Genomic DNA, 15095 nt, shown 5'->3' on the forward strand with positions numbered 1-15095 from the left:
AGGTCAAGCCGGGCAGCCCCGCGTGCAGCGGCCCGCCCGAAGCACCGTTCCCTGGCGCGAGGGAGGCAGGCCGGCCCCGGGCGCCCCTCGCAGGATCGGGTCCCAGCGCGGGGGCAAACGGAGATCCCCGTGGAGCCGCAGCAGCGGGGCGGGCGAACCCTTGTTTCCCGGGGGAGTGTGCGAGTGAGGCGTGGGCGGCGGCCATGGCGCAGCCGGCGGGTCCCGTGGCCTGGCACAGCGAGGTCAGCAGGGAGCGCTTTCAGCAGGACATTTACCCGCTGGTGAGGCCCGGGGGAGGGATGGGTGTGCTCGGGGCGGGACCCTCCTCGCCCGCGCCCCGGGGCCGGAGACTCCTGCTCCGTGTGGGCGCTGCACCTGGCCTGACTTCCCGCTCCGCGCTGCAGATTGCGGGGCTGCAGCTGCCGAGGTGCGGGGTTCAGCTCCCGGCCACAGGCCGGGTGTTAGGTCCCCTGATCCGAGGGCGGTGCTTGCATCTTCCAGCAGCTCGCCTCTCCCGTCCCCTTGTCACACGTAGAGAGCTCTCCCAGCGCTGCACGTAAACCACATCCCTTACGGGGGTAGCTTGCAGCACTGATTTTTCACACCCCTGAGCGCGAAAGTTGCAGCGCTGTAAAATCCAGTGTATGTCCAAAATGAGCAGGAGCGATTTAGCTGGTCTGTGGAAATCCAAGTATAGCCAGAGGTTGCAATCCTTTACCCATCCTCCTTGTCGTGTCCCCTTTACAGCAGCTGTCTGGCTCTTTTGACACAATAAATAATTTTTTGATCCAAAATTATTGGAACTTGAACACCCTTTGATTCTGGGTTTCCTGTTTTAACACAGTCGGACCCCAGAGAGAGAAAGAAAACAAGAAATATAACAAATCTAAAAATAACCGATTTTTTAACTGAAATGAAGAGTGTACAAGTTGCCTTTTAAAATGATTTTTCAAAAATAATGTAAACTAGAATGCCACTTTTATGTAATACCTATTATAACTAAACAAAATAATGAAGATGCATCAGAGACTGTGGAGTGTGTTGCTTGTGTGGTATGTCAGTTTCTAAAAAGGGTTCTGATATTTTACAAATTCACTTACCTAATGGTAGCCATTTGACAAAAAAATGGCTTGTATTTCTAAACAGAGATGATGTGGTGAGAATAGATGGGGAAAGAAGGAGGAGCTGCCGCATAATTAGAAAAAAAAGGGACATGCTAAGTGTTTTTGTTGGTATCATTTAACAGTGATGTATGTGGTGTTCATATGAAATGTTTTCCTAGTAGTGGGATAAGTGAAAAATACTGGTGAGGGACAGATTCCATTATATGAAGTTGCTGGCATAGATCTTGAGGAACTGAAACAACAGTTCATCGCCTGGCTTGCCACAAGAAGACTGAGGAGTCTCTCTCACTAGGCTGAAAGAGGCTAAAGCACTGATCCTACATTGAGCTCCATGCAAACAGACCCTGCACACAGCTCTGTTGTCTTCTCTGAATGCTGGGTTGGAGCACAGGGCTTTGTGCACATACAGCTCAGTGCAGGATCAGGACCGAGCCTGGAGTATGGTATGGAGTAATGTCTCCTTTTAACCTATCCTCACAACAATCCCAGTTTGCTTACGTGGTTGCCTGGCTTCTCATCCTGAAAGTGCACTGCTCGCTCTTCTGCCAGCTGGAATGTGATGTAATGATGAGCTCAGTCCTGGATGTCTCTGTGTCAAAACTCCTACTGAAACAAGTGGGATTCTAATTAGTTAAAATTGGGGTAAGGTTTGTGTTCGTTTCTTCTTTGTATGTTTTTTTGTTTGTTGTTATAGCTACTGATGCAAGCCTGTCTGTTACTCTCTTGGAGTTTGGCTTAAAAATAAAAGGGGATAATTAACCTCATGTGTTCCTTCATCAAGCATGTTACATTAAAACCAGAAACTCATGAGGGCTATGAGCCAGCTCCACTCTTCTTGATCTAAAAAGTTATTACAGAACTGAGTTTATAAAGACTGCATATATAAAGTAAACAAACTTCTCCAAACCCACTATTTATAAACAGATTCAGCAAATGAGTGAAAATGGTTTGGGACAGTTCTGTAGTAATCAGGTGGTTTGGTTCCTTAGGACTTTACTTTAATTCCACCAGTCTGGTCTTTTGTGTCTTTGCAGAGAGGCTCGGTGGAGTGAGCATTGGGCTGGGAGCAAGAAATTGCTGGTTCCTAATTTTATTCTATCCCTGACATCCTATGTGTCTCAGACCCCTAACCTCTCCCTCGTTCAGTTTTCCTGACAGTAAAAGGATGATAATGCCTATCTCATAGGATTAGTTAAAGATTAGTTAAAGTTTGGGCAGTGCTTTGAAAGTATAAAATGTTGTGTGAGTGTGAAGTGTTCTTGTAATTGTCATTGACCCCTTGCTCTCTATGGTCCTGATCCAGAACGAACTGAAGTAAACAAATCTTTCCATTGATTTTAATGGAGATTGAATCGTTGTTTAGGCTGTGCCAGCACAAAGAGGACTTAGCATGAGTGGAAATATCCCTTTGCATAGAGGGCATCCCTGGACAGTGTTAGAACTGGTGTAATATTGCCCCCAGCTCCCAATATCTGGGTCAAGGGGGTGGACTAGGGGCATGGCCTAAGTGCTCTACTAAGCCTTTTGAAGAAGAGCTGAAGTTATATCAGGGCCTTGCCAAATCCTTCCATGGCCCCAGAATATGGTGAATGTCAATGTTGGTTAAAGAACCTTTTCTCTCATTCCATTCCTGCCACAGGCAAAGGAGTATAATAATAGAATCAGGCCCATGATTTCCCAGATTTTGTTTTCACACTCGGTGCACAAACTCATGGAGCCTTCTGGCTAATGTGCAACAGGTGTACATATTCAATTGATTTGTTCTTGTACTTAACTTGACAAATTAGTACTGAATGTTTTTGTTGGATTCTGTCACCAATTCAGTGCCATGCCATAAACCTGCTTTTGTTTACTTCTCAGAGAAAGCCAGCAGTACTGAAAGGAATAGATCTGGGCACTTGCACAACCAAATGGACAGTGGATTACCTCAGCCAAACCGCAGGAACTAAAGAAGTAAAGATTCATGTTTCCACAGTGCCACAGATGGACTTCCTCAGTAAGAACTTTATATATAGGTACTTTATTCCAAGGCTTCCTCTGTTTTAAAGGGACATACTGGTAACTTTTAGAAACATTCTACATTGCTTTGAAGTTTTATACAAAGTATACTCTTCTATGTTGCCTGGGTCTGTTGGTATTACCACTCAGCAAGTTGGTGCTCTCTTGCTTTTTGTAAACGTATTAATTATAATTACTGTTTCTATTGCTATTTACTGCATTAACTAGATATGTTATAGAGCTTCTGTTTCTAAAGAAATGCTTTTGAATTCAGGTGCCACTGTCTGAAAGGTTTTTTTTTTTTTTTAAATTTAAAAAGGTAAAGATATTTCAGTACTAGAAGAAATATTTCATCACAGTTTTGTCCTTCAGCTGTGGCTTTGGAATTCATGGGTGTGTCATTATTCTCTCTCTCTTTTTTTGGGGGGGGGGCAGTCCTAGATAGCAATTTTTTAACATGCCTTTATTGTTCATGAAAGATGTCAGAATGATCAGGCCTTAAAAACTTGACCCTTTATTCACAGATGAGGTACAGTATAGGCTGTGGTAAATCAAATTTCCCCACATTCTCCTGTCGATGCACCCCACTCCTAACAGCAGAGAGGAGTTTTAAGAGTATTTGGGGGAAGACAACGAGGTGGTTCTGCAGATACTTGTAGGGAGCGCCTCCCATGCATAAGGGGCAGCCCGGGAAGGACTGCAAAGATGTTTGTTTGGAAAATTTAAAAGTGGGTGATGAAGAATGAATGAATGTAGGAGTCAATGTCTCGATACTGTATAAGAGTTAATAAGTAGCACAGGGATAGACCGTGAAGTGCCTAAAAGTGAAGATAAGTAATCTGTTTTTGAAATAGTGAAGATGAAGGAGTTAATGGAGGAATCCAAGAGAGGGTTTGAGAAAAACTCTGTTGCAACAAGAACTTTGAAACTAGGCATGTCATTCTGATTCTCTGATGCCTTCTCAGTGTTGGTGATTATATTGTTAGAAGCTAGCGCTGCTCAGTACCTGAACTGCTTTGAATGCTGTTATGTTACAGATATGTTAATTCAACAGACTTAGGCTGGAGGGATGTTAGCAGTTAAAAAACAAACAACTTCAAAGTTTAAGGCAGTTTCTAGTGTCCTCAAACTACGGAATATCACACATTTCACCAGCCCTTTAGTCTGGAGACAGGTCACAGAGAATGTCTAATGTCCTGAGAAACTCTTCATTAGATTTGTCCATGTCACGTAGTTTACTAAAACATTCTTCAGAGTCTAATGCATCTCAGCCATTTTGTTGTTGTTCTACAATCGTAAAGTCTTCATTTTAATTGCTGTTTGCTTTCCCAAAGTGTGAACAAGATGTGTTCAATCATTTATTATTTTAATAAAGTTTAAGAAAGAAGACGTGATGGAATCAAATGTTCTACAGTCTGTAATGAGTGAACCCTGGTGTCACATTCAGTACACTCTTTATTCACAGCTGAACTGCTGAACATTTTGAAACTATTTTTTGAACTGCAAATAAAATTGTCATACATCTTTGCCTCATATATATTGTTTAGTGTTTATCTCACTGTCCAGGGAAAAAAATGAAACACAAATAGGCTTATAAACGGGAGGTGCAATTTAGTATCCTTGCATTTTCCTTCTAACAGTCTGATCTTGCAGGTTCCTGATGTACTTTCCTGACATTATGCGTGTAAGTAGTTCTGTTTAATTCAGTGGTGATATTTCACATGCATAAATTTGCTCAGGTGTGTTAGGTTTTGCAGATTAGGGGCTAAATTTGCATTTTTGTATATGGCATTATGGAGATGCTCTCTAAATATCTGATCTTTAGAGTTGTGAAGTATTTGTGACTTTCACCACTTTTAGAGGACTTGGGGAACTCAGAACCTGTATTCATATATGTGGGGAAAATAAATAAAATGACTACAAGAATAAAAACGCTCTCATACAGAGACATCATTATGGCCTGCTAAGGACCTGATCCAGACATATACTGAATGCAAGCAACTCATATTGCTTTTAGTGGGAGGTGTAGTTGTTTAGGCTCTGGGGGTCTGATCCGGTTCCATTAGTGTTGGTGGGATTCTCTCAGTTAACTCCAGAAGCTGCTGGACCAAGCTTTTCATGAACATGAATATAGAAATTGTATATTGTTAGGGAAATGGTCCATCTAGTCCTTTATTTGACAATGGCTAATACCAGATATTTCAGAGGACATGTAAACCCTCTGTAATTGATAACTTTGCCTATGGGGAAACTTTCTTCCTAACACTGGGCATTTAATTGTTCTTGCATTCTGTGAAGCTTGAAATAAATTGCTATATACCAGTACCAGCTAGTGATTTGAGTGATCTTTACAGCCTGGGGAAAAAAATCTTTCCTGATGAATGAGAAATTCAGGATATTTAACAATAGGCTGATTCCTGAGAAGTGTGCATCATATTTGTCGTCGTCTACTTTGAATCTTATGATAAATAATCTGTATTAGGTTCTAGTTAGTTGTTTGGTTTTTTTTGTATATATGTTTATTTATGTTATTTTTTTACCCCTACCCTCTTGCTGTTTAAAAAAATCAAAATTTAAATTGTAGTGGGGTGGAACTCAAATGAGCTGGTGCTGATAGATGCTATAAACATTAGTAACCACCATAAAATAATCCATTTGGTACTTGTGACGTTGCACTCCATAGGCTTTATGGAAATATGCTTATGAATATGACATATCTGGAATATGCTTTACACTATGGTGTCATTAGAATGCTTGTAATCTATTAAGTGTGTTCATCCTATTTGTTTGCATGTATTATTTCTATATCTGGAGTTAAGAGAATAAGATATAAACTTGTATCACTGGTGTAAACATATTAAGTGGAGGCTATTAAGGGTGCTCCAGAAACTATCAGTTGTAAATGGTCTTAGTTACTTGAAAGCCTTCCTGTGTACATGTGGGCCAGCCCATAGGGAATGGAGACTAGGAGTCTTACAGTGACATGTGACCATGTCACCTGATAATGAAAGCCATATTAAATCTGGTACTTTTCCATTTAAAAGGAGGGCTGAGGACCTAGAGAGACAAAAGATTCCCACCTTGTGCCAAACCTATAAAAGGGATGGATCAGGACAAAAGGGTCTGCCAGTCATGAGAGAGCCCCTGCTTATCCCATCTGAGATGTCTGCTGGAACTAACAAGGACTGTACCGGGGAAAAGATTGGGCCCAGACTAGGAAGGCATCTAGTCTGTGAAAGAAACTTATTGGAACATCTCTGAGGATGAGCCCTGTAATCAGTTTCTTAATGTATTAGGCTTAGACTTGTGTGTTTTTGCTTTATTTTACTTGGTGACTTACTTCGTTCTGTCTATTGTTACTTGAAACCTCCTAAATCGTACTTTTTATACTTAATAAAATCACATTTGTTTATTAATGATCCCAGAGTAAGTGATTTATATGTGGGGGAGCAAACAACTGTGAATCTCTGTTGGTGTTATAGAGGGCAGACAATTTATGAATTTACCCTGTATAAGCTTTATACAGAGTAAAATGGATTTATTTGGGGTTTGGATCCCATTGGGAGCTGGGTGTCTGGGTGTTGGAGAAATAACCTGCTGAGCTGTTTTTGGTTAAAGTCTTCAGCTTTGGGGGCATGGCCCAGACCCTGAGTCTGTGTTGCAGCAGGCTAGCATGTCTGGCTCAACAAGGCAGGGTTCTGGAGTCCCAAGCTGGCAGGGAAAATGGGCTCAGAAGTAATTTCAGCACATCCGTTGACAGTCCCAAGGGGGTCCCTGTGACCGAACCCGTCACAGTACTACATGCAGTTGTTTTGCTCCAGTATCAAGCATGGCCAAATGCTACAATATCTGTTCAGGCAAAGGTCTATTGAAGACCAGATCTAAGAGACCTTTAATGTTTTATGTTTGTACTGACTCTGTACCAGGAGCAAACTTACCCAAATATGTATCTGTAGAAACCATTATTTATTGCAGTATCTGCTAAAGTTGTTAAAGAATTGACATTTTAGGAGGACCTCCTCACCCTGTGAAACTGACAGTCATCTAGGACTTGATTCTACTTCCATTGACTTCAGTGGGTCTGGGCTTGGAACGTAGGCCCAGACCTCGAAAGGTACTTACGCACCTAACTCCCATTATTTCAGTGGAAGTTAGGTTCTTAAATACCTTTGAGGATTTGGGCCCTAGTGATTTCTTTTTAATAGGAACTTACTTGAAGCTGTCCTCCCAGCTGAAAAGCTAAAGTTCTTTTCCCTCTAGAATCATTGAAAGAAGCAACTTTAGGAGAATTAATTTAAAAGACAGGAGTTTGGGACTATTGTAAATGTCGGTTTCACCTTAGGCAGCTATTATAACCTAGTCCCAGATTTGGACCTTAGTGTCCAAAATACGGGGGTTAGCATGAAAACCTCCAAGCTTAGTTACCAGCTTGGACCTGGTAAAGCTGCCACCACCCAAAAAATTAGAGTGTTTTGGGGCACTCTGGTCCCCCCAAAAACCTTCCCTGGGGACCCCAAGACCCAAATCCCTTGAGTCTCACAACAAAGGGAAATAAACCTTTTCCCTTCCCCCCTCCAGGTGTTCCTGGAGAGATACACAGAAGCAAACTCCGTGAATCTAAACAGAGGAGTCCACCCTCTCTATTTCCAGTCCTGGAAACACAAGCACATCCCTCTTCACCCAGAGGGAATGCAAAGTCAGGCTAGTAAATCTAACACACACAGATTTCCCCCTGACTTCTTCCTCCCACCAGTTCCCTGGTGAGCTGCAGACTCAATTCCCTGGAGTTCCCCACTAAAGAAAAACTCCAACAGGTCTTAAAAGAAAGCTTTATATAAAAAAGAAAGAAAAATACATAAAAATGGTCTCTCTGTATTAAGGTGACAAATACAGGGTCATTTGCTTAAAAGAATATTGAATAAACAGCCTTATTCAAAAAGAATACAATTCAAAGCACTCCAGCAACTATAGACATGCAAATACAAAACAACAAACCATCTTTGTACTCACAACTTGGAAACAGAAGATTAGAAAGCAGGAAATAGAAAAAAATCACTCCTCATAGCTGAGAGAGTACAGGCAGAGGACCCAAGAACAAAGGACTCACACACAAAGTTCCCTCCACCCAGATTTGAAAAAGTCTTGTTTCCTGATTTGTCCTCTGGTCAGGTGTATCAGATTACTTCTTTCCAGGTGAAAGACGTTATCCCTTAGCTATCTGTTTATGACACGCCCCCCCAAATTGAAGACAGTGGGGAAGCTCATTGGCGGTGATTTCCTCCTAGAACTTTAAACAGATTAATACAACACATGCACCGTTACATATACCACTAAGTATATAACTAACAGACTTTTACAGTGGAAGAACACTTTTTTAACTACTGGATTCTGGGAAACTTTCACGGGAGAGTGCATCAGCTACTTTGTTAGAAGCTCCTGAGATGTGCTGAATTTTAAAATCAAAATCTTGGAGAGCTAAACTCCAACGAAGAAGTTTCTTGTTGTTCCCCTTGGCAGTATGAAGCCACTTTAGTGCAGCATGGTCAGTTTGTAGCTGGAACCGCCGTCCCCAAACATATGGGCGTAGCTTTTCTAAGGCGTACACAATGGCGTAGCATTTCTTTTCACTGACTGACCAGTGACTTTCCCTCTCAGACAGTTTCTTGCTGAGAAACACAACAGGATGGAAGTTGTGATCCATTGCTTCCTGCATGAGAACTGCTCCTATACCACGCTCAGATGCATCCGTGGTTACTAGGAATGGCTTGTCAAAGTCCGGGGCCCTGAGCACAGGGTCAGACATGAGCGTTGCCTTAAGCTGGGTAAAGGCCTTTTGACACTCATCAGTCCACTTAATTGCATTTGGCTGGGTCTTTTTGGTCAGGTCGGTCAGTGGGGCAGCGATTTGGCTGTAGTGTGGTACAAATCGCCTGTAGTACCCGGCCAAGCCTAAGAAGGATTGGACCTGTTTCTTTGACCTTGGGACAGGCCACTTTTGGATAGCATCCACCTTGGCCTGTAGGGGGTTTATGGTTCTTCGACCCACCTGGTGGCCCAGGTAAGTCACTCTGTTTTGGCCTATTTGACACTTTTTGGCCTTAACAGTTAGTCCGGCCTGCCTGATGCGCTCAAAGACCTTTTCCAGGTGTAGTAGGTGTTCGGGCCAGGAGTCTGAAAAAATGGCCACATCATCGAGGTAGGCAACTGCATATTCTCCCAGTCCTGCTAGTAGACCATCTACCAGCCTCTGGAAGGTGGCGGGTGCATTTCGAAGCCCGAAATGAAGGACATTGAATTCATACACCTCCGCATGGGTGAAGAATGCTGACCTTTCCTTGGCAGGTTCATCTAGCGGTACTTGCCAGTACCCCTTGGTTAAGTCTATTGTAGAGATGAACTGAGCACGTCCCAACTTCTCCAATAGCTCATCGGTGCGAGGCATTGGATAGTTGTCCGGACGAGTTACTGCATTTAGCTTACGGTAGTCCACGCAAAAGCGTATTTCCCCATCTGGTTTGGGTACCAGAACCAATGGAGATGCCCATGCAATGGTAGATGAGCGGATTATACCCATCTGTAGCATGTTCTGGATCTCCCGTTCTATAGCAGCTTGGGCATGAGGAGACACCCGGTAGGGTGGGGTTCTAATGGGATGAGCATTACCTGTGTCAATGGAGTGGTATGCCCGTTCAGTCCGTCCTGGGGTGGCTGAGAACAATGGGGCGAACCTAGTGCACAGCTCCTTGATTTGTCGCCGCTGCAGACGTTCCAGGATGGTTGAGAGGTTCACCTTTTCCACGCCACCGTCTTTTTTCCCATCATAGTAGACACCGTCAGGCCAGTCAGCATCATCTCCCTGGACTGTAAACTGACAAACCTGTAAGTCTCTGGAATAGAAAGGCTTGAGAGAATTAACATGGTACACTCTGGGCTTCAGTGAGGAATTGGGAAATGCTATGAGGTAGTTCACAGTTCCCAGGCGCTCTTGGACCGTGAATGGCCCTTCCCATGATGCTTCCATCTTATGGGCCTGTTGTGCCTTCAAGACCATAACCTGCTCTCCTACCTTGAAGGAACGTTCTCTGGCATGTCTGTCATACCAGGCCTTTTGCTCTTCTTGAGCATCCTTTAGGTTTTCTCTAGCAAGGTCTAAAGAGTGTCAGAGGGTCCTTTGTAGGTTGCTTACAAAGTCCAGAATGTTAGTTCCTGGAGAAGGCGTAAACCCCTCCCATTGCTGCTTTACCAACTGTAATGGTCCCTTAACCTCGTGACCATACACAAGTTCAAACGGTGAAAACCCTAAACTGGGATGTGGTACAGCCCTGTAGGCAAACAGCAACTGCTGTAACACTAGGTCCCAATTATTGGAGTATTCGTTGACGAATTTACATATCATGGCCCCCAAAGTTCCATTAAACCTTTCCACCAGGCCATTAGTTTGATGGTGGTACGGGGTGGCAACCAAGTGGTTCACCCCATGAGTTTCCCACAGTTTTTGCATCGTCCCTGCCAGGAAATTAGATCCTGAATCAGTAAGGATGTCGGAGGGCTAACCTACCCTGGCAAATGTCTGTTAGGGCCAGGCACACAGTGTTAGCCCTGGTGTTGCCTAGAGCTACTGCTTCCGGCCATCGGGTAGCAAAGTCCACGAAAGTCAGTACGTACTGCTTTCCTCTGGGTGTCTTTTTTGGGAAAGGACCCAGAATATCCACAGCTACTTGCTGAAATGGGACCTCAATTATGGAGAGTGGCTGGAGAGGGGCCTTGACCTGGTCTTGGGGTTTTCCCACTCTTTGGCATACCTCGCAAGACCGGACATACTTGGCAACATCCTTGCCCATCCCCTCCCAGTGGAAGGACTTCCCCAATCGGTCCTTGGTTCTGTTCACCCCAGCATGGCCACTGGGATGATCATGGGCTAAGCTTAAGAGCTTTCCCTGGTACTTAGTTGGAACCACCAACTGTTTTTGCGGCTGCCATTCTTCCCGGTGTCCACCAGAAAGAATCTCCTTGTATAAAAGTCCTTGGTCTATAACAAACCGGGATCAATTAGAAGAGCTGAGAGGCAGTGGGGTGCTCCGTGCCGCCGCCCAACCTTTTTGAAGGCTGTCATCTGCTTCCTGCTCAGTCTGGAACTGTTCCCTTGAAGCTGGGGTTACCAGTTCTTCCTCAGACTGTGGACTTGGGCTTGGTCCCTCTGGAAGTGATGTAGGTGATGGGGTTGTTTCCGTTGCTGGTGAACCGCTCTCTGCTGGTGCACCTGAGGGTATTTTAGGCTCTGGCTGAGCCTTTTGGGTATGGCTGTCTGTTGCTTCTGCCAGTTGTGGCTCGCTGGCGCCCTCTGGCGTTGAGTTTGAAGATGTGGTTGCACTTGCTGGTGCTGGTTGCTGTTCCAGTTCCGGGCCTGGGACTGGAGGTGCTGTGGCTGATTCAGTGGTTGGCATGGTATCCGGGTCCACTACCTCTGTCTGGGTCTCTGGTAACACAGACGGGGCGTCTGTGGACAGCTCAGGAACAGGAAAGGGGCTGGGAGCTTGCCTGGTTTGGCTACGTGTAACCATTCCCACTCGCTTGGCCCGCTTCATCTGGTTGGCCAAGTCTTCCCCCAGTAGCATGGGGATAGGATAATTGTCATAGACTGCAAAAGTCCACATTCCTGACCAGCCTTTGTACTGGACAGGCAGTTGAGCTGTAGGCAAGTTTACAGCTTGTGACATGAAGGGGTAAATTGTCACTTGGGCCTTTGGGTTGATGAATTTGGGGTCTACGAAGGATTGGTGGATAGCTGACACTTGTGCCCCCGTGTCTCTCCATGCAGTAACCTTCTTTTCACCCACTCTCAAATTTTCCCTTCGCTCCAAGGGTATTTTAGAGGCATCTGGGCCAGGGGATCTTTTGGGTGATGGTGGTGTAATGAATTGCACTCGGATGGCGTTCTTTGGACAGTTGGCCTTGATATGTCCCAGTTCGTTACACTTAAAGCATCTTCCATCTGATGGGTCATTGGGCCGAGGTGAGTTACTGGAGACTGGTGAGGTGGAAGAATAGGGCGTCTGTGGCTTGACTTGGGTTGTATGTGGGGTCTTTGGCTGTCCTCGGTTGTAGGGTTTATGGTTGGTGTGCCCCCTGGGGTATTCGTTCCCCTGGACCGTAGCTTTCTTGCTTTCTGCCACTTCCATCCATCTGGCTCCAATCTCCCCCGCCTCAGTGAGATTTTTGGGTTTTCCATCTTGTATGTACCGTGTTATGTCCTCAAGAACACCATCCAAGAACTGCTCCATTTGTATGAGGAGGTGCAGTTCTTCCAAGGATTTAACATTGTGTCCTGATATCCAGGCCTCATAATTTTTCCCAACGTAGTAGGCGTGTTTGGGAAATGACACATCTGGTTTCCATTTTTGGGTTCTGAAACGCCGACGGGCATGATCCGGGGTTATCCCCATTCTGTATCTGGCCTTGGTTTGAAAAAGTTTATAGTCGTTCATGTTCCCCTTAGGCATTTCAGCTGCCACCTCTGCTAAAGGTCCACTGAGCTGTGGCCTCAATTCTACCATGTACTGGTCTTCAGGGATGCTGTACTCAAGACAGGCTCTTTCAAAATTTTCCAAGGAGGCCTCGGTGTCATCACCTGCCTTGTAGGTGGGAAATTTCCTGTGATGTGGAACAAGTACTGGGGAAGGGTTGTTAGGATTGGCTGGCACATTCAGCCCAGCTTGCGCTAAGTCCAGTTCATGTTTTCTCTGTTTTTCCTTCTCTTCACTTTCTTTTTCTTGTTTTTCCAACTCTCGTTGGTGGGCTGCATTGTTGGCTTTTTCTTGTTTTTGTAGCCTTTCCATCTCTTGTTTGTGAGTTGCCTCATCTCTGGCCATCTGTGTTCTGAGCAGTTCTATGTGTTTTTCCATTGCCTCAGCTGTACTGCATCTGGTTTTTGTGACATCTTGTTTTCTTGTGTTGGGGTGCCCTCCGGTGTTTGTTGTCTGAACTGCAGGTTCTCTGTTGCCTCCTGGGGTCTGCCTAGCAACAGTGCCTTTTTCCCTTTTTTCCTCTAGCTAATTTTTTCAATGTAAAGTAAACCAGAAAAACCACTTTATTTGCATGAGTATAGTGCTGGTATCTGCCTACTAATGGGAGTGCTATTGTGTGACAAAAGACCCTTAATAGCTCCTTAATGGTTGCTTGCTTAATATGCAAGCCACAGCTGCCAGAGAGAGCAGAAAAAAAATTCTCTCTGGTTCCCTTTTAAAACCAAACTGTTTCTCTCTGCTAAAAAGCCCCTAGCAGAGAAAAGAAAAATATAATATTCCAACTGGCTTCTGGATTCTGTCTATCCCACCGCTACCACCATATCATAACCTAGTCCCAGATTTGGACCTTAGCGTCCAAAATATGGGGGTTAGCATGAAAACCTCCAAGCTTAGTTACCAGCTTGGACCTGGTAAAGCTGCCACCACCCAAAAAATTAGAGTGTTTTGGGGCACTCTGGTCCCCCCAAAAACCTTCCCTGGGGACCCCAAGACCCAAATCCCTTGAGTCTCACAACAAAGGGAAATAAACCTTTTCCCTTCCCCCCTCCAGGTGTTCCTGGAGAGATACACAGAAGCAAACTCCGTGAATCTAAACAGAGGGAGTCCACCCTCTCTATTTCCAGTCCTGGAAACACAAGCACTTCCCTCTTCACCCAGAGGGAATGCAAAGTCAGGCTAGTAAATCTAACACACACAGATTTCCCCCTGACTTCTTCCTCCCACCAGTTCCCTGGTGAGCTGCAGACTCAATTCCCTGGAGTTCCCCACTAAAGAAAAACTCCAACAGGTCTTAAAAGAAAGCTTTATATAAAAAAGAAAGAAAAATACATAAAAATGGTCTCTCTGTATTAAGGTGACAAATACAGGGTCATTTGCTTAAAAGAATATTGAATAAACAGCCTTATTCAAAAAGAATACAATTCAAAGCACTCCAGCAACTATAGACATGTAAATACAAAACAACAAACCATCTTTGTACTCACAACTTGGAAACAGAAGATTAGAAAGCAGGAAATAGAAAAAATCACTCCTCATAGCTGAGAGAGTACAGGCAGAAGACCCAAGAACAAAGGACTCACACACAAAGTTCCCTCCACCCAGATTTGAAAAAGTCTTGTTTCCTGATTGGTCCTCTGGTCAGGTGTATCAAATTACTTCTTTCCAGGTGAAAGAGATGTTATCCCTTAGCTATCTGTTTATGACAGCAGCATATATAAAACACAGACCCATTTATTCAAAAAAGTCAGCACAAACTGTGACCCAGATTTTCAAAAATGCTCATCACCTATAACTGGGTTCCTATTTGCAATAGAGCTTAGTTTAGGCATCTAAATTAAATGCCATATTTTTCAGAAGAACTTGGCACCCAGCTCAGCTGCTCCCATTGAGCACAAGAGTTTGAGCAAAAAAATTTTGGATAAAGCACTCTTGAAAATCTGATCCCAAATAATTATCTTTTTACAAGCTGACTTACAGCCAAAAATATTTGGATCTAGTACAGGAACAATCTGGATAATAATGAAAGATTTTTAAATATGATTTTTATCTTGGCAGTTATTTGACATCCTGTTGCAAACAATTGTTAGTCTATATGATGATTTTTTAAAACAAATTAAATCATCTGTCCTGCTACATTGTTATAGGCCAGAGACATGAATTTGGTCTGGTACTAAGTATTGTGTGTCCAGTAGTTAAATAATTCATTGTTACACTGATTAGCATTATTAATTTTTATATTTATATTTTCAGAACATTGCCTTTTGATGTGTTTGTACGGAGAGCAGCTGAAGTCAAACATAACGAGTACTTTATATCTGAGGTAATTTTCTTAAGGTGTCACATCTTCTTTCGTTAGGGCACTATATTGAGATTTGGTTTGAAAAATTTTTTTTTTATTTTAGCATAGCACTTAACCTTAAAATTAAGCATGCTTTGCTGGATCGGAGCT

The 15095-nt window shown here is 43.8% G+C and overlaps 1 protein-coding gene across 5 annotated transcripts in view; it reads left to right on the forward strand.

Annotated features, from left to right (window-relative positions):
- Positions 1-24: 24 nt before the first annotated feature.
- TYW5 (tRNA-yW synthesizing protein 5) overlaps positions 25-15095 on the forward strand; it is a 32925-nt gene continuing 17854 nt past the window's right edge. For 2 of the 5 annotated variants that reach the window (XM_030579327.1, XM_030579324.1), the window contains exons 1-3: positions 25-281; positions 2985-3139; positions 14897-14966. In XM_030579327.1, coding sequence (XP_030435187.1) covers positions 204-281; positions 2985-3139; positions 14897-14966 — 303 coding nt within the window. In that variant the 5' untranslated portion in view covers positions 25-203. Of the gene's footprint in view, positions 282-1650; positions 1767-2984; positions 3140-14896; positions 14967-15095 lie in introns of all 5 variants that reach the window. The other 3 variants (XM_030579328.1, XM_030579329.1, XM_030579326.1) reach the window with 3 other exon arrangements.

The sequence above is a fragment of the Gopherus evgoodei genome, chromosome 11 (genome assembly GCF_007399415.2).
Source record: "Gopherus evgoodei ecotype Sinaloan lineage chromosome 11, rGopEvg1_v1.p, whole genome shotgun sequence".
NCBI classification, from domain to species: Eukaryota; Metazoa; Chordata; order Testudines; family Testudinidae; genus Gopherus; species Gopherus evgoodei.